This window comes from Cynara cardunculus (genome assembly GCF_001531365.2).
Source record: "Cynara cardunculus var. scolymus isolate 2C chromosome LG 11, CcrdV1, whole genome shotgun sequence".
Lineage (NCBI taxonomy): Eukaryota > Viridiplantae > Streptophyta > Magnoliopsida > Asterales > Asteraceae > Cynara > Cynara cardunculus.
Genome location: NC_037538.1, coordinates 19,777,674 through 19,794,831, shown reverse-complemented (window position 1 = coordinate 19,794,831; position 17,158 = coordinate 19,777,674). Strand labels below are relative to the sequence as shown.

General features: G+C 32.7%; 2 protein-coding genes across 2 annotated transcripts in view; one reads left to right on the top strand and one right to left on the bottom strand.

Moving 5' to 3' along the window:
• The first annotated feature begins 315 nt into the window (after positions 1 to 315).
• On the top strand, positions 316 to 7,866 carry LOC112520717 (alkaline/neutral invertase A, mitochondrial-like). Its single transcript, XM_025129209.1, has 6 exons — positions 316 to 1,446; positions 2,729 to 2,894; positions 3,392 to 3,603; positions 5,347 to 5,840; positions 6,047 to 6,095; positions 7,270 to 7,866. The coding sequence occupies exons 1-6, from the start codon at positions 649 to 651 to the stop codon at positions 7,594 to 7,596; spliced, it is 2,046 nt and encodes a 681-aa protein (XP_024984977.1). The 5' UTR covers positions 316 to 648; the 3' UTR covers positions 7,597 to 7,866.
• Positions 7,867 to 10,537: 2,671 nt separating this feature from the next.
• Positions 10,538 to 17,158, bottom strand: part of LOC112522103 (gibberellin 2-beta-dioxygenase 2-like) — a 9,308-nt gene continuing 2,687 nt past the window's right edge. Inside the window, exon 2 of the mRNA XM_025131183.1 lies at positions 10,538 to 11,213. Coding sequence (XP_024986951.1) covers positions 10,595 to 11,213 — 619 coding nt within the window. The 3' untranslated portion in view covers positions 10,538 to 10,594. The remainder of the gene's footprint in view (positions 11,214 to 17,158) is intronic.

Below are 17,158 nucleotides of genomic sequence, written 5' to 3'. Positions count from 1 at the left end.
AACCGGATCATAACCGACGATCCCTCAACCGGTCCCTCTCCGGTCCCGGTCCCGGTCCCGATCCTTCATCGGTTACGGGCCGAGCTGGGCCCATTTGGCCATCTCTAGTTTGAAGTGGCGCTTGTAAGAAAAGCTCTTCAAAATATCCACAAATAGAGTAGAAATGAAAATGTAAATCACGTGCGAGGGCTTAATAGTAAATTCACATGTGTCACTTGTCGTGTCGTGTCATCCTCTATCACCCCAATTCATTTCTTGGAAATTGGAATCCGCCTATATATACCCCTCCATCTAATACCTTTAAGCTACCTCATCTCGTCCAATTAAAACCAAAATAAACACACACGAACACCATAAACACACACTACTTTGGATCACAATCGTTTTCTGTAAGTCAAATTCTCTAATTCCCTTTATTCTCTTAGCATAGTATTATATATTTGCTTAATTGGCTGTATATATATATATACAAAGATCATTTCCTATATAACTACTGTTGATTCAATCTTTTTCTGAGCTCAACAGATCTACAGTTTTTCCTTTTTATAGATCTTGATTTTGATTGTATATTTTTCTACAAAAAAGAACATCTTTTTCCTGAAAATTTGAAGATATATAGAAAGATTGACAATTGGATCAATAGCGGAAATGGGTAGTTATAGTGGTATTGGATTATCCACGATGAAACCATGTTGCTGTAGGATCTTAATTAGTTACAGAAGATCTTCACTTTTTGGTTTTCAAATCCCTAGATGTAATCACTCACCTGTGATCAATTTGTCGAAATCTCGATTTAAGTTACATGGTTCCCGCGGGATTCATTCTTGTAACAGTAAACTTTTAGGCTTTAGAGAAGGTGTGATTGATCCGAAATTAGGGTTTAGAGATGCAATTTACTCGAATCAGAAGGGTTTTTGTGGTTCTGCTTCGAATTTGAAAGGACAGCCTAGGGTTTTATTGAATGGTTGTCTGGTGGGAGGAAATGATAGAAGATTCAGCAGGCTTGTATCTAAAGTGGCCTCGGATTTTAGGAATCATTCAACATCGGTTGAATCCCATGTTAATGACACAAGCTGGGAACGAATTTACATTCAAGGGGGATTGAATGTGAAGCCTCTGGTGATCGACAAGGTGGAAGGGAAAGAGGAAAATGAGGAGAAAGTATTAGATTATACTAGTTCAAATGTAAATATAGAGTCTCAGGATACTGTTTTAGACAAGGAGTCTGAGATTGAGAGGGAAGCTTGGAAGTTGCTTAGAGGGTCAATTGTGAATTACTGTGGAACTCCGGTTGGAACTGTTGCGGCAACTGATCCAGCTGATAAGCTGCCACTGAACTATGATCAGGTCTTTATTCGTGATTTTGTTCCTTCGGCATTTGCATTCTTGCTCAATGGAGAAGGAGAGATTGTCAAGAACTTTTTGCTCCATACTCTTCAATTGCAGGTAATCACTGATTTATTTGCTAATATTTTTCCTGTCAAGATTCTTCCCTTCTGTCTTATTACAAAATGTTGTTCATATTTGATGTTTATCTAGTTTTAGTTTATTTGTTGTTAGATAATAAAAATAGTCGTGGTCGGTAAAAATTAGCTAAAAGCACATGCTAAAAAATTTAACTGGAAAAATATAAGGAGCATAATTGGAAAAACAAAGTGAAAAAAAGCCACTGGAATTCATTGAAACGCTATTTCAAAATGCTAGCTATTGGCTAAACAAAACAAACTTTTTGTATAAGCTTAAAAAATAAGTTAGCTTATGGTTGCCAAACATGACCTAAGTTGAATACTTTTTTCTCCATTGGATTCAATACTGAAGCTGTATCCAATTTTTGAATGGCAAAGGAATTCATATATCCAGGTCTGTGAAGTCTCTATAGAGACTCAAATTACTAAACTAAGGTTTGTATAGCTTGTTTGGTACCATTAAATTTGGCATGCCTGTGCTTACTGTTTTGTTTGGCTATGTGTGTCTAAAGAGAGTAGATATATGTACAACCTATATAGTTACTTCTCTTCTCTGTGACTGGAAAGGTCATCTGCTCGTATCAGTCTCATAGATACAAACCTTGTTGCAAGAGCAATGGAGGCTGCATACACAAACTTCAGTCCCATATCCTGGCAAAGCCGAGGAGCCTTGATGCACTGAAGTTATTCTTTTATTTACTCATGTCAAAATCCTAACGTGCTTTGCATTATGTTTATGTCTATTGTTTTCTAGAATTTTTAAGGTTCCATCTGTTTACACAATTTCCCTCCATTCTCAACATGTCATTTGTGTCATTTCTCCATATATCAACTAAATGAACATAGACTCACCTTCTCATTTCTTCTTTCACCATAGTAATCTTGTGCTCAGAATGAAAATGTTGCATAGCCCCAATGCATAGGGATTGTGACTTATAGTATGCAAACATCGTAAATCTTCTTAATCGAGACATTTAAAGCCATTCAGGTGTGTATTTTTCCAGTTACTGGCTTACTGCCTATATACACGATTCACATACAGATAGAATTTTGTTGAGCATGTTTAGGGGGAACCCTTTATTCGAAATATCTGTGGTATGATGATTCCTTAATTGATAACTACATCATATGCAACATGCTTCTTAATTCTTGCAAGCTTATGTTATCACAACTTATCATTTAGAGCTTTTGTAGTAATAGGAGGTAATACACTTTCTTACTTGAAGCGTCCATTGAGTTTCTCTCTGTTCTCTTGTTGCCAGAGTTGGGAAAAAACAGTTGACTGCCACAGCCCTGGGCAAGGGTTGATGCCAGCGAGCTTTAAGGTTCGAAGTGTGCCTCTTGATGGAAAAACTGGGGAATTTGAGGATGTTCTGGATCCTGATTTTGGTGAATCAGCAATTGGACGTGTTGCACCTGTTGATTCTGGTAAGCCAGTACTTTCCAGACCCTAAGATCAATTACTTACGTTGTGTTCTTGACTTTGAGAAGAAAAGAAAAGAAAAGATTTTATCGGTGTTCTTGAAAAAAGTAAAGGCAAGGGAAGAAAATAATTTTTCATGTTCTTAAACAAGAGAGAAAGGAATATGTCATATTTACAAATATACCCCTTATCTGGTTTGTAAATGATGAGTAGCTTTGTAATGTTACTAATCCTTTCAAGGGTTATCTTTTTTTCCTTCCTTTTCCTCCCACATTTGGGAGGAAACTTATCACTTATTTTTCTTCTGATTTCTTTCCTTTCTCTCCTAAAAGATTTTGAGAACATGGGCTCGTTTCCTTCTGCTCCCTTCCCTTTCCATCATAAAGAAGGTTACAAGAACACAATGTTAAGCAATGAATTGGGAATAGTTTGTTCAATAGTTTAGCATAGTTCTTGTTGGCTGTGTTTATTTTATTGATCTAGGTTTTTAACTTTTGATCAGGTTTGTGGTGGATTATTCTGTTGAGAGCTTATGGAAAGATCACAGGTGACTACGCTTTGCAAGAGAGGGTGGATGTTCAAACAGGAATAAGATTGATACTCAAATTGTGCTTGGCTGATGGGTTTGACATGTTTCCCACTCTCTTGGTGACTGATGGCTCCTGCATGATAGATAGAAGGATGGGCATTCATGGTCATCCTCTTGAAATTCAAGTAAGTTATCTATTAAGGAACTTCAGATAATTTCTCTACTTGTTTGTATTTCTTCTAAATATGAAAGATGCCACAGTTCTATAGTGGGTTGTTGTTGCGCAATTTTTTATATCAACTGCTTTTTAACTGTAATTGCATAATTTGTTCGGTTACAAAAAGATTAGCCATTACATACTAAGGTATGCCATCATATCAATTACATCATTTGCATCCACTTCAATGAAAAAATGGTCAATTCAAGACAAAAGGATGAGGAAAAGAACAATTTGATCAAGAAATTGTTAATCATCTCAATTCTAACCATATATATACTCTCTCCAGCCCGTGAAAAGGAACCAGTTTCCATTTTGTGATGTCTCGTGTAAATTGTGATGGTCTTTTTTTTGGCAAAAATATCAAGTTGAAGTTACCTGTTTACCTAACAAATTGTCGATACCAACTAGTTTTGGTTCAAAATATCTCTTTTCTTTTCGATAATTATTGAAGGATTCTAAATAACTTATCAATAATAGTTAAATACTTTACTTCAAATATGTGTTCAGTCAAATGTTGCAAAATTCTAGGATTATTTTTGGTTTGTTGCTTCTGGATGCACCATGATACTATTACCGCATTTCTTCTCCTTCCGAACTCACCTGCCCATAGTAGAAAATGGGAAGTCTTTTGGAACATAGTTACTCCCATGCCCCAAAATAAATGTTGTTTTTTTTTGGTAAAGTTCCAATCCAGGAATTACCTCTGCTCATTGTAGTCATTCCTCTAACTAGTATTTAATCATGCAGCACTGCCATGTTTTCATGTTATTCTTTTTAAATGTCTTTTTATGTGTTTTTTTTTGTTTTTTCTCCTCACTATGCACAAGTTAGGGGTCTTCATGGAAACAATTGCTCTACTATTTTGGGTGTTGGAGGCTAGGTTTGTGTATATCTGACCTTCCCCAGACCCTACCTTCTGGTAGGGGTGTCAAAAATAATCGAAATCAAATAACCCACCCAAACTGGATGAAATTTGGGTTAACGTTTTCGGGTTAAACAGTCTGGTTAACGAATAAGGATACCTTATTTAGTTTGGTTTTTGGTTAAAAAATTTTCTGACTTGGTTAAACCGAATCACACCCATTCTACTAGTATTTATATATTTCATTTTTTATAATAAATAAATCAAATACACATTATACTATTATTATTTCACATATTTTATTGCTATACAATGTTTTTTGCTTGATAATAGATGATGTTTTTTGCATAAAGAAATAATGTCTTTTGGTACATAGTAGTTTTTGGGAGATGATGTTTTTTACTTGATACAAATCAATTGTTGAGTATAAATGTATGATATAATTATATATTGGGAGCAACTGGCATTGAATTTTGGGAAAATTACTGGAGCAAGTGTCATATGAAAAAATATGAGTTCTTATTTGGTTTAACTAGTTACTAAACTCAATAACCCGAAACCGATAGGCTGAACCTTATTTGGTTTGGTTATCAGTTAGTTTTGAGGAGTTGAAAACCAATTAACCTGAACCGAATAGACCGAAAACTGATTTAACCGATCTAAAAACACCCTATTTACTGGTTTGTTTAGTTTGGCTTGGTTTCCACATTGTAGTCATTACAAAAGATTGATTAACGATAATTTGTATCCATGAGCTTCACTATTCTCAAGATGGTTAAAATAAACTGAGCCCAATTGAAATGCTAATAGTTTATTTTTAAATGGTAATAAACTGTCTATATCCAGGCTCTATTCTACTCGGCACTACGCTGCTCAAGGGAGATGGTCACCGTGAATGACACAACAAAGGATCTAGTTGCAGCCATCAATAATCGGTTAAGTGCTCTCTCGTTTCACATTCGTGAATACTATTGGGTTGACATGAAAAAAATCAACGAAATCTACCGTTACAAAACAGAGGAATACTCTACTGATGCCATCAACAAATTCAACATCTATCCAGAACAGATTCCAGCTTGGTTGGTAGACTGGATTCCAGAGTCTGGTGGCTATCTTATCGGCAACTTACAACCAGCTCACATGGATTTTAGGTTCTTCACCCTCGGAAATTTATGGGCTATTGTTGCCTCTTTGGGTACCCCCAAACAGAACAATGGGATATTGAACTTGATTGAAGAGAAATGGGATGATCTTGTAGCAAATATGCCTTTGAAGATCTGTTACCCTGCACTTGAGTATGAAGAATGGCGTGTAATCACCGGAAGTGATCCTAAGAACACGTGAGGCTCTACGATTCTTTGTATAAATCCATTTGGCTGTGATCATTAGTGTACCAAAAATGAACATAAACTGCTCTTAGATCACAGCAATTATGCATATGTGATTCACAGGAACAATAATCTCTTTTTTTTGTTCTTGTCTCAAAGTTATGGAACACTCGGCCTTTTGAGACTAGCTCATGTGTATTTCTTTTTCTTTTTCGCAGCCCTTGGTCATACCACAATGGCGGATCGTGGCCTACGCTCCTTTGGCAGGTACTCTTGCTTACAGATTCTTTACAAGTCAATTTCAGATTACAAGGTTCTTTTAGTCTCTAGATTCATAGTTATGGATTGGTGGGTAGATCATTGTTAAAAAAGCAATCTTTTTCACTTTCAATCCATGTTGGAGTCTATATATACTATTAGGATGGACTATCACACACATATAAGAATAATAGTCGTAGAAAACGGTTAATCTAACACAAAATTTACCTGATTCTGTAATTTGCTACTTGTATTTTTATTATATATATCTTGTGAATTAAAGTAGCATGAAATGATGCAACTGAATCTCAATAAGAACCTACATAGAATGGATGAAAACAAAAAAATGTCATGACCATGAAGAACAGTAAACCCCACGAGGTTGGCTTAATGGCATTAGAGGGTCACCTGAGAATCTGTTTAGATGTTATTGGTCTCTCGAGGGGAATTTGGTACGTGGGACATGACATAACAAAATCTTAGGGGCCTTTAACCAACACAAATTAACACTTAGGTGAGTCACCCACCTTCACTTACCTTACCGGGTAAGATTCTCGGTCAGCACAATGACACACAAAGATTGTTGGTTAAGACCGTCATCTCCGATTGGGTAAGCGTTGTTTACCCATAAGAGAAATCAAGTGTTCATTACCTAGTCGAAGACAATGAGTGTTTAGTAAACAACCCCTTATTGTCTTACGTTTGATGCGACATTAGGTTGGGGCCGAAGTGCAGTTTGTTTGTTCCAACAAAATAGGTGGAACAAAAAAGAAGGGGATTAGACTAAATGGCGAAATTATGCAACTACCCTATTGTGATATATATGTTGATATATTTATCTATTAGAACATATAGCAAAGAATTATGTGAGAAAGAGAGTTAAAGTGAGAAGCGTAAGAAGGGATTTGGACCCTTGATCACCTTTAATCTCAATCCCACCCATGAATCGCGCTTGATACATGGATTGATCTGGTGCATCTCCGTGCATCTCATTCTAATGTGCATCCAACGATGGACATCTCATCTTACGCTTCTCACCTTAACTCTCCTTCTCGCCGGTACCCAATCCTAGAACATGTTATATATTTGTACCATATGATTATCAGTATCACACCAGCAAAACCCGATTGGGTCAACCACACAAACCTTTGTGTCCTTAAATCTTAGTTTGTGGTTATTTCAGTTCACACTTGCTTGCATCAAGATGAAGAGGCCAGAACTTGCAAGAAAAGCAATCGCTTTAGCCGAAAAGAGGCTCTCATCGGATCAATGGCCCGAATATTACGACACAAGATATGGAAGATTCATCGGGAAACAATCCCGACTGTATCAAACATGGACGATCGCCGGATTCCTGACCTCAAAGAAGTTATTGGAGAACCCTGAGATGGCATCCAAGCTGTTTTGGGAAGAAGATTATGAACTTCTCGAGAACTGCGTGTGTGGGCTTGGAAAACACGGTCGAAAGAAATGTTCTCGGTCTGCAGCAAGATCTCATTTCGCAGTGTAGAAAAGTACTCACTTTGATCCACTTGCGTTATAACAATAAGATAAAACTTGTCCGGTTTCTAGTCGAAAAACTTCGATCGACTCGAATGAGAGACTTAACTTGTTGACTACAAACTGTAACTCATAAAACTGCATTTACTTGTAGATGCATGACAGACATTAGTCAATTTACTCGTAAACTTGTTGCATCTTTGGTGGTTGTGGGTTTCAAATGCAATCATGTAAACATGTATTGTTTTTTTAAACAACTGAGATGATCTTCAGATGCTAATGCTGATTTTGCCTAATAAATTACCATTCAGAATATTCTATCAAAACGGGTGAGTTGCAACATTTGACAAAGATGACATTTTATAGCCATTATTTCATTAAGTATTGCTATCCAACTTTTAACGGGTGTCTTCATCACATTTGCTGATCAGTGCATGCTTGTACGCTTCATTTCAGCCTTTTGAAACTGATGTTGATGTTTGTTAACACAACTCATCATTCTGTATACAAATGGAACAGTAAAGAAGTACGATATTAATAAAATAGTACATTTGAACTTAATTCATCTGACATGCTAAACATGTTCCCATACTAGAATGAAAGTTGGTGAGCTAAACTTGTTTGTTAAGTTTGCACTAAAAAATTGGCTTGCCAAAAGTAGTATTTGTCAGACTATTCTTGAAGATGTTTTATTTGGATAAATACATATAATAATAGGAGTTCTTTTTTACAATCAGAATCCTTTCTATTTTTCCTCCAAAATATAGGTCATACTTTGGATTCCAACAGACTTGAGTTGGTTCAAATGCATAAACATTTTTACAATATGATCTGAATCCTTACACAATTTGGAAGCTATCAAAGATAAATCCAAGTGGTTAGTCCCGATGATAGATTCCGTACACAAATCCAGATAACAAATCATGTCATCAAATTCGGATTATAAATCTGGTTAATCAATCTAGATTATGCAACCATTTACTAAATCTATATTACAAATCCGATTATCAAATCTGTATTAGCAAAAACAGCATGATGTACAATTCGAATATAACAGGCAATCCGAGTTGTTTTGTTATTCTATTGAAGGATTCTAATTGAAGACTTTAGGAATATTTCCAAGTGTTGGATCAAATGTATTTGTGTTATTATGAAATCAAATGATTGACGATCCAGTTACCAGGAATTTTAACTATTATTGTACAACCTCCAGAAGGGTTATATCCATTAATAAGTTGTGAAGAGTTTAACTGAATTCGATTGATTATAAGACTTTGGAACAACTAGAAATTTGGGGTCTCGGGACTCATTCTGACTGAAACAAGGGGCGGGTCTTTGCCTTACTTCGTAACCTTAAAAGCCTCCCTTTCTTTATAGTTCGACTAAGTGACCTCGTAACCTCTCAGGTTTGGTCTTATTTGAAAGGTGTTCTTAATACTAGTGTACCTCTTTTTTTTTGCACCAAATATCTTACCATTTCCGAAGGAACTGGAGTTCCATAGACCAACAATCTCCCCTTATTTGTTAGTAATACAAATAGATGCAAAATCTTTGTAACACTTAGAAATATGTAATTCTCTGTTTTTATACAAAAAATATAGAATAAACAACTAAAAAGTAAAAAAAATCTATTGTGTTTGTATTCAACCTTACCTTCTACAAACACTTCTTGTATAAGTCATCACTTATCTAGGACCAACAGTAAATCTTCAACAACTCGAATTAGTCTTCCGTATATTTGACTCTTGAAAATGATCGGGAAATTTCTTCAAATGCATAGTTGTTTGATCTGATATTAACTATTAGGTCCCAAAATCAGATCTAATGCAATACAGTAATCAATAGATGTAGATAACACTCAAAATATGAACACAAGTTGATATTAAGTAGTTATCATGTCATTGATTCACATAATGATTATGGAGAGAATATAGTGTGAGAAATATTACAAAGATCAACTGAACTAACTGATTAAGCTCACATACAAAACAAACTCTCTATACTCCTATTTATATTATAAAGGAAACTGTAAAATCACATGACTGTAAATTACAAACAAGTAAGAACAAGACATGTGTTCTGATACGGTATAGTCCCTAAATACTATCACAAAAGATAACTTTGTTACGTAATAAGTCTAAATTAGCACTTCAGACTTTCTTCAAACCTCTAATCCTTCACGTTCAAAGCTCTCAGTCCTTCAGCTTCAGATCTCTGACATAAGGTTTGACTTCACCTTCAGAGTTAACACTTAGAGTTTCTTTGAAGCAACTTTAGACCTAATATTTCATGTAGCATATGGCATCTTTCATGTATGTACCTCTCTCTCTCTCTCTCTCTCTCTCTCTCTCTCTCAGATTGACCATGTTATGCACTGAATATATATATATATATATATATATATATATATATGCTAGTTAATATTGATTTAGAAAATATTAGTTGATTTGTTTGAAAATCATTAAAATATTAATGCAGACTTAACACATTTGCACCACTCTAACTACTACACTAATCAACTAAACAATAAGAACTAAGAAAACTTAGAAAAGTAGAAAAGCAGCAACTAAGATTATTAATAATCCAAATTTAAAAAAAAAAATTATTTATATTTAGACAAATATATCAATATTTTAACAAATACGAGTATTATATTGAGAGAGCGAAATCCGGCATATGTAGATGTGCATACAATCGATGTGAAAAAAGAGTGGTTTGATTCTCATTTGACACCGGTAACCCCTCGTACCTCGTACAATTTACAAGTGAACAACATGTTGGATGTAGAAACTACCAATCAACTGGTTTTTCAAACAACTTGAAACATGAGTCTTCTAACGATCAATCAAACACCCAAAAGTCCCCTTCCTTTTTCGGGAATTAACATTAACAGATCCAAAACAATGTACAATATCATAAATTAGTGGTACAATAAGCTCAACAACATTGTTACGGATTTGCAAAAAGAGAGGATTTACAACGAGTCGCTTTCTTTTGTTTACTTTTTCCTAAGTAACCTTTTCGTCGTCACTAATCTTGAAATGATCGAGCCTAACCTCACCAAGTCGGTGAGCATAGGTATGCGACTTGTACTCGGCCCAAGTGAAAGCTCTATAGACCGGCTTGTTTTGTTTCAACAGTTGTAGTGGGCACACGATCGTTGCTTCAGGCGGAGGTGCACCAAAGAAGACCATCGACAATCTGGACTGGGTAGGTAACGAGTTAGCCATGGCTCGATGTCTCACACTCACAAACCTTCCATTGGTCATAGCCTGCAAGACGTCACCGATATTGACACAAAACGCCAGCGGGTCCGGTGAGACAGGGACCCAAACGCCATTGCCCAACGATATCTGGAGTCCAGGCACGAAGTTGGATGCGAGGAGGGTGAGAATCTGAGGGTCAGAGTGCTCTCCGAAGCCGATGATGCCACGTTGGAAGGAGGAATGTGAGGTGTGAGTGACAGGTGGATAATGATTAAGCCTGAGGAGGGAGTCACTGTTGAAGCATTTGAGGAAATGGCTGAAGGAGGAGGGAGGGACCCCCAAGCCTTTGGCCATCAATTCCAAAAGCTCACATGCCAACTCCCGAACGCCATCCACATAACTACTCACTGCATATCTGCACCTGTGTTTTCATGTCACAGATTTATTCAATTCAAACACCTTATTTATGTCAACAACTTCTCTTTTGGTTTTATTAATTAAAAAACTAAGGGGCCGTTACCCGTTAAGTGCTTATCGATAGGATTCAACATTATAATTTATTTTGATACGTAAGATTTTAATACATCAAAATATATCGAATGCAACAAGTTACTGGGTAAGTGCTTACTTGGGTAAGAGTCGTCATCCTTATTTACCGAGTAGGACTCTCTATCCTTTTCATTGCTCTTACCCAGTAAGATTCTTGGCCCGTCTCATGGTCATCCGATAAAGAAATTTATCCCGTAAGCACTTACCAAGTAAGTGTTTAGTAAACGGCTCCTAAATATATATATAGACATGAGATCATGTGAGACCAAAAGTTTTTCGTGAGATCTGTAAGACCAATTCTCAACCTTTGGATTAGATCTACAATCTGAACATTCATAATCACAAAATTGCCACGAGACTTCTCAATAATCACAAAATTATCACCGTGCAACTTTAGACCATTAGATCATTAGCTTATAAAGTTGATCAATGAACATAAATTGGTTTTACGGGTTTCACGAAAAATCTTTGGTCTCACGTGAACCCAACCTTATATATATATATATAGACTTGGGATCATGTGAGACCAAGGGTTTTTCGTGAGACCCGTAAGACCAATTCTCAACCCTTGGATTAGATCTACAATCTGAACATTCATAATCACAAAATTGCCACGAGACTTCTCAATAATCACAAAATTGTCACCGTGCAATTTTAGACCATTAGATCATTAGCTTATAAAGTTGATCAATGAACATAAATTGGTTTTACGGGTCTAACGAAAAACTCTTGATCTCACATGAACCAACCCTATATATATATATGCACACACGCACACACTCTGCGTGATGCAGCACGGGTGAATCACAATTCCGAAACATTAGTTTAGCTTCGAATAATGAGTTTATGTGATTATTTTACAAGTCAACTAATATATAAAATTGAAAGCTAATATGGTGTATTAGTAAAATCGATTGGAAAAATAATTGCACACATGTTGAGTTTCTAAATGCATATAAAGTTGAACGGTTGGGGTGGGATACATGCATGATCTAAAACCCTTTATGATATTGTTGCTTCAAAACTTCAAGAGAAGGAAGAACTTTGAATTTGAATTTGGGTTCAAAATAGAAAACAAACAAAGTGTCAAACAATTTTGGAAAGACCAAACATACATTTTTCATGTAAATATGGCTTACTTAAATCTGAAATTTTGACCAACAAAGGGTATGTTTTAAGCATTTGTACATTATGCATAATAGTTTGTACTTAAGAGATTTTTGAACCTCTTGCATAAATTGATAGTACTTAATACTTTGAGACTTGTAACTAAGACTTTTGATTTAAATGCTTATTAATGTAATATATATATATATATATATATATATATATATATATGACGTTTCAAATGCAACTTATCATTTTTGTATAATCAATATAACCCAATCAATTTTCATATTTATAAAAATGATGAGAATTCATTTATTATGATTTGAATATTTATGGAAGATGATTATGATCAATATTTTATATTAGAAAACAATCAAAATTTTTGTAAAATTACTTATTTATTAAATTAAATAAACAATTAAAATTAAATTATATTAATTATTCAAATGTAATGAATTGTATAATAAATCACCCCTCTTTTATCTAAATAAACATTTAAAACAAATTGAAAATTTGAAACGGTGAATAATGGAGTTGGGTGTAAACTATAAAGTAAGGAGACCAATTTCTGAGTCTGACTCTGACATAATTGGACCCCAATTTTCCAACCTTTTTCAGTGTCTTTTTTCTTTTTTTGGTAATACCAATAACCATTTAATTTAACCAAATCTAAGCATCTCTTCTCTTCTCTTCTCCTTATTTATTTATTTGTCCATTAAATATATGAAACTTGATGGAAATACCTAAGATTCTTTGACTTAAATATTATATGGATATAAAATATAAATATAAGAGATGATAAATAAATTAAATAATTAATTATAAAAGTATAAAGTATAAATATTTTTTACTAATTAAAATCAACAATGTATTTTTTAATTCTTTTTTTTTTGCTTGAAAACAAACTTTATACAGAAACCGTGGCAATATTTTTTTGGACTAAATCCACCCCAATATATTGCTAAATGTATTATTACTTATTATTTTTTTCACACATATCAACATCAAGACTTGCTTTTTAGTGGAGGTTTTTTGAGCCTCCACATTGTTGAGTTTTTCAACTAAGGTTTTTTTGTAACGAGCTGACGACAGCCATGTACCACCTATGTCCGCGTAAGATAGTGATTTCTATATATTTTTGGATATCTTTTCTATACTACGACCTCATTGCTTCTCTCCCGGTACAATCCTCTTCCTCTCCTTAAGTAGGATTCGAACCTATGACCAATCAAGCAAAGAAGTTCATGCCCCGTGGACCTTCTACGTTTCTTTCGAGATCATCGCCAACACAACAACTTAATATACCTCCAATGTGACCAAAACCTTTCTCAAGCTTTTTCATCGTCATTTTAACTTCATATCATTTATATTCTTATTTATAAAAATCAATATATTCAAACTTATAAAAATACATATTTGTTTATATCGAGAAATAAATATAAAACAAAATTAAAAAGAGGGTTACTATTCATACACCCCCTCATTCATATACACCTAGTTCTTACTCCTATATTATGCACATACATTTTATAGGAGGAGATATGAATAAAATTCACCTTTTTATGTAATTTTGTATATTGGGTGACAACGCATATATCCGTAAAATTGTACAAAAGTATGTACAATAAAAATTAAAAAAGTTAAATTTAAATATATGTATAACCAAAAATAAAATTTGGATTATCAAATTGTATAAAAATATGTACAATATAAATTAAAAATATTAATTTAAATAATAAAAAATATAATTACTTTTGATTATGTATTTAGTTTATATTATTTATTTATTTTATTTTAAACATAATTACTTTAATTAAACTACTTAAATACGACACTTTTATAAAATTCTATAAAGTTAAAATCGGTTGAAAAAACTCATTTAAAAGTCCACATAAAAAAATACATGTATAAACTCATTTATTTATAAATATATCGATATCATAATTATTCATCTAAAAACCTAATTTTTTATACAAAAATTCAAAAGATACAAGTTGTTATAAAAACTTGGCGATTCTTCTACATTTCTTCTCTAAATTAAAGAGCCGTTTACCAAATACTTATCCGGGTAAAACGTTTACCAAGTCACATTATCTCACCGAATGAATATGATAATGATTAAGAATCTTATCTGGCAAGAGCAAGACAAGGACCATGAGTCTTACCCGGTAAGTGAGGTCGACGACTCTTATCACGGTAAGCGCTTACCGGGTGAATTGTTGCATACAATGTCGTTTTGATGGACTAAAATCTTATCCGATAAGTAAATAATAGTGTTAAATTTTACCGGTAAACATTTAACAAGTAAATGTTTGGTTGTTTAATAGTAGTTTTACAATTAATAATTGACATCAAATCAATATTGTTAACTAAAGGTTGGAAATATTTTGATTTGATGGTGGTGGTTGTTGGATGTCTATGACTTGTCTCTTGGAGTTTAATTTCCCAATATTATATTCTTGATGTTGCATCGACATCTTAATTTCCATCTTTATAAAATCCAATTTTATATAATAAAAATTACTTTTTAAGCTTTTATCTATAACTATTTAACATTATTTTTAATTAATATTGTTATTATTTTCTTTATTTTCTTTATATGAATTAATATATATATATATATATATATATATCTAGAAAATGTACCAAAACCATATTGATGAATTCTTTAAAATATTAAAAATGAATTTATAAAAACTTGTGTCTTGAAGACATCCCTAAACCGTTAATAAAACTGTATAACAAAGTAGTTGATAATTTAACTGATAAAATTAATTATATTTAACAAAAATTAGTTGAAAATACCGAAAAGAACATGTCAAAATATTAATCAATTTTAATATTTTATACTATATTTAAAAAAATCAGTAATAATATAATATATTAATTAATATAAACTAAATGGTGATATTATAAATTTTGGATTTGTATAATTAAATACATATATTTATAAATTTTTTATTAAAATATGTTAACAATTATTTTAGTAAATTTTTTTGATCAAAATCTATGCATTGGTATCTAATAACTCAAATATTATTATCATATTATTTTTCATAATTACGTTTTATAGATTGATTACAAATGTTTAATATATTAATTAAAAAATTATTAAGTTGGAAATTTATTTATGAAAGTCTACTTTAATGATCAATCTTCAATAAACCTTGTAAGAATCCATGACAGATTAATAGAAACTTTAAGAACACTATGAGAGATGAGAGAAATAGTCAACAAATCAAGATCTATTTCTTTACATAATGTTTTACAATTGAGCTCATCCTTTCAATTACAAAAGACTTATCCTTTATATAAGGACAAACATGTAAGCCAAGTCAAAGTCAAACTATCTCTAGAAAAGTCAAACACGATGACTTTTACAACAATTATAGACAAATTTAACTTTCAAGACGAATACAATTTAACATTGATTTTCAGTCATAACAATTTATCTTATGTATTTAGCTTGTAAAATGTTTTTATAAATTTTTATTGAAAATGAAAAATAGCATAATGAAAAATATGCATTATTTTCGTCTTTGAAAATTAAACATGCATACATATTATAGTTATTGTTTTTAATAAAATAATATAATAATAAATAATATTATTATTGTTCTTCTTCTCCTCATAATAATAATAATAATATTATTAGAGATGTTTTTTAGAGTGTGATTGGAACTGAATTGTTTTCCTTATTGATCAATATTTGCAAAAATTTTGGTATTTTAATGGTTGGATTGGAAATGGCCTTGTATACATAAATTTCAATAAGTATGTTACATAGCATATATATATATATATATATATATAGAGAGAGAGAGAGAGAGAGAGAGAGAGAGAGATATGCTACGAATTGCAAGCTTATAATTGTACAAGAAGAGCATGAGTATATCCGTATATATAGGTGTGAGATGAAAACACTACCTTTTAGGAAACACGAAAATAGTCATAGCAAATTAAATGTAATATATATATGATATTAAATCAGAGGTACAGTCAAGTAGTCAGCACATCACTGGGTTATATTGCATATGATATGAGTGTTTTTGCATTCGTAAATTAGTGATATTCTCATTTGAACTCATATACTCACATACATACGTACATACATACGTACGTCCGCTAAGACAGTGTGATCACTGGTTTTGTTTCCATCATGGTACTTACTTGCAGGTGTTTAATTATACTCCCTACTATACCCCTATATTTAATTTATAATGGGAGTTCGTAAATAAATTTCCTTTATGTTTGTAACTATAAATCATTAAAATACTTACTTATGAACCATCAAAACTTGTTAGAATATTAAAAAATACACACACTCTCTCTCTCTCTATATATATAGGGGAGCGATCTAATGAAAACCACTTAATTTGTAAAACCCATAAAAACTTCATTCCACCAATAATAATTTTTTATTTTGTTCATTTTTTGTAATTATGAGAAGTTGATTAATCATTTTTATTGTGTAGGATGTTAATCATGAATATTATCATCTTCATTATTTTAATTTTAGAGAAATACATGAAACAGTTTCATTAAAATTTCATTAAGTAATATGTGAAACAATTTCATAACCATATATGAAATAACTTCATCAAAAAAAGTATTAAATGAAACAATTTCACAAGATTAAACAATTTCATGAAAAAAATTCATAAGATTAAGACGGATGATAGTAGTGTTTACGGTTTTTACAAATTG

Excerpts from the sequence above, each read along its gene's own strand:
- LOC112520717 (XM_025129209.1), top strand. The coding sequence starts at position 649 with ATGGGTAGTTATAGTGGTATTGGATTATCCACGATGAAACCATGTTGC. Across the intron at positions 1,447-2,728 it reads TCCATACTCTTCAATTGCAG|AGTTGGGAAAAAACAGTTGA; the intron begins GTAATCACTGAT and ends TCTTGTTGCCAG. Across the intron at positions 3,604-5,346 it reads GTCATCCTCTTGAAATTCAA|GCTCTATTCTACTCGGCACT; the intron begins GTAAGTTATCTA and ends GTCTATATCCAG.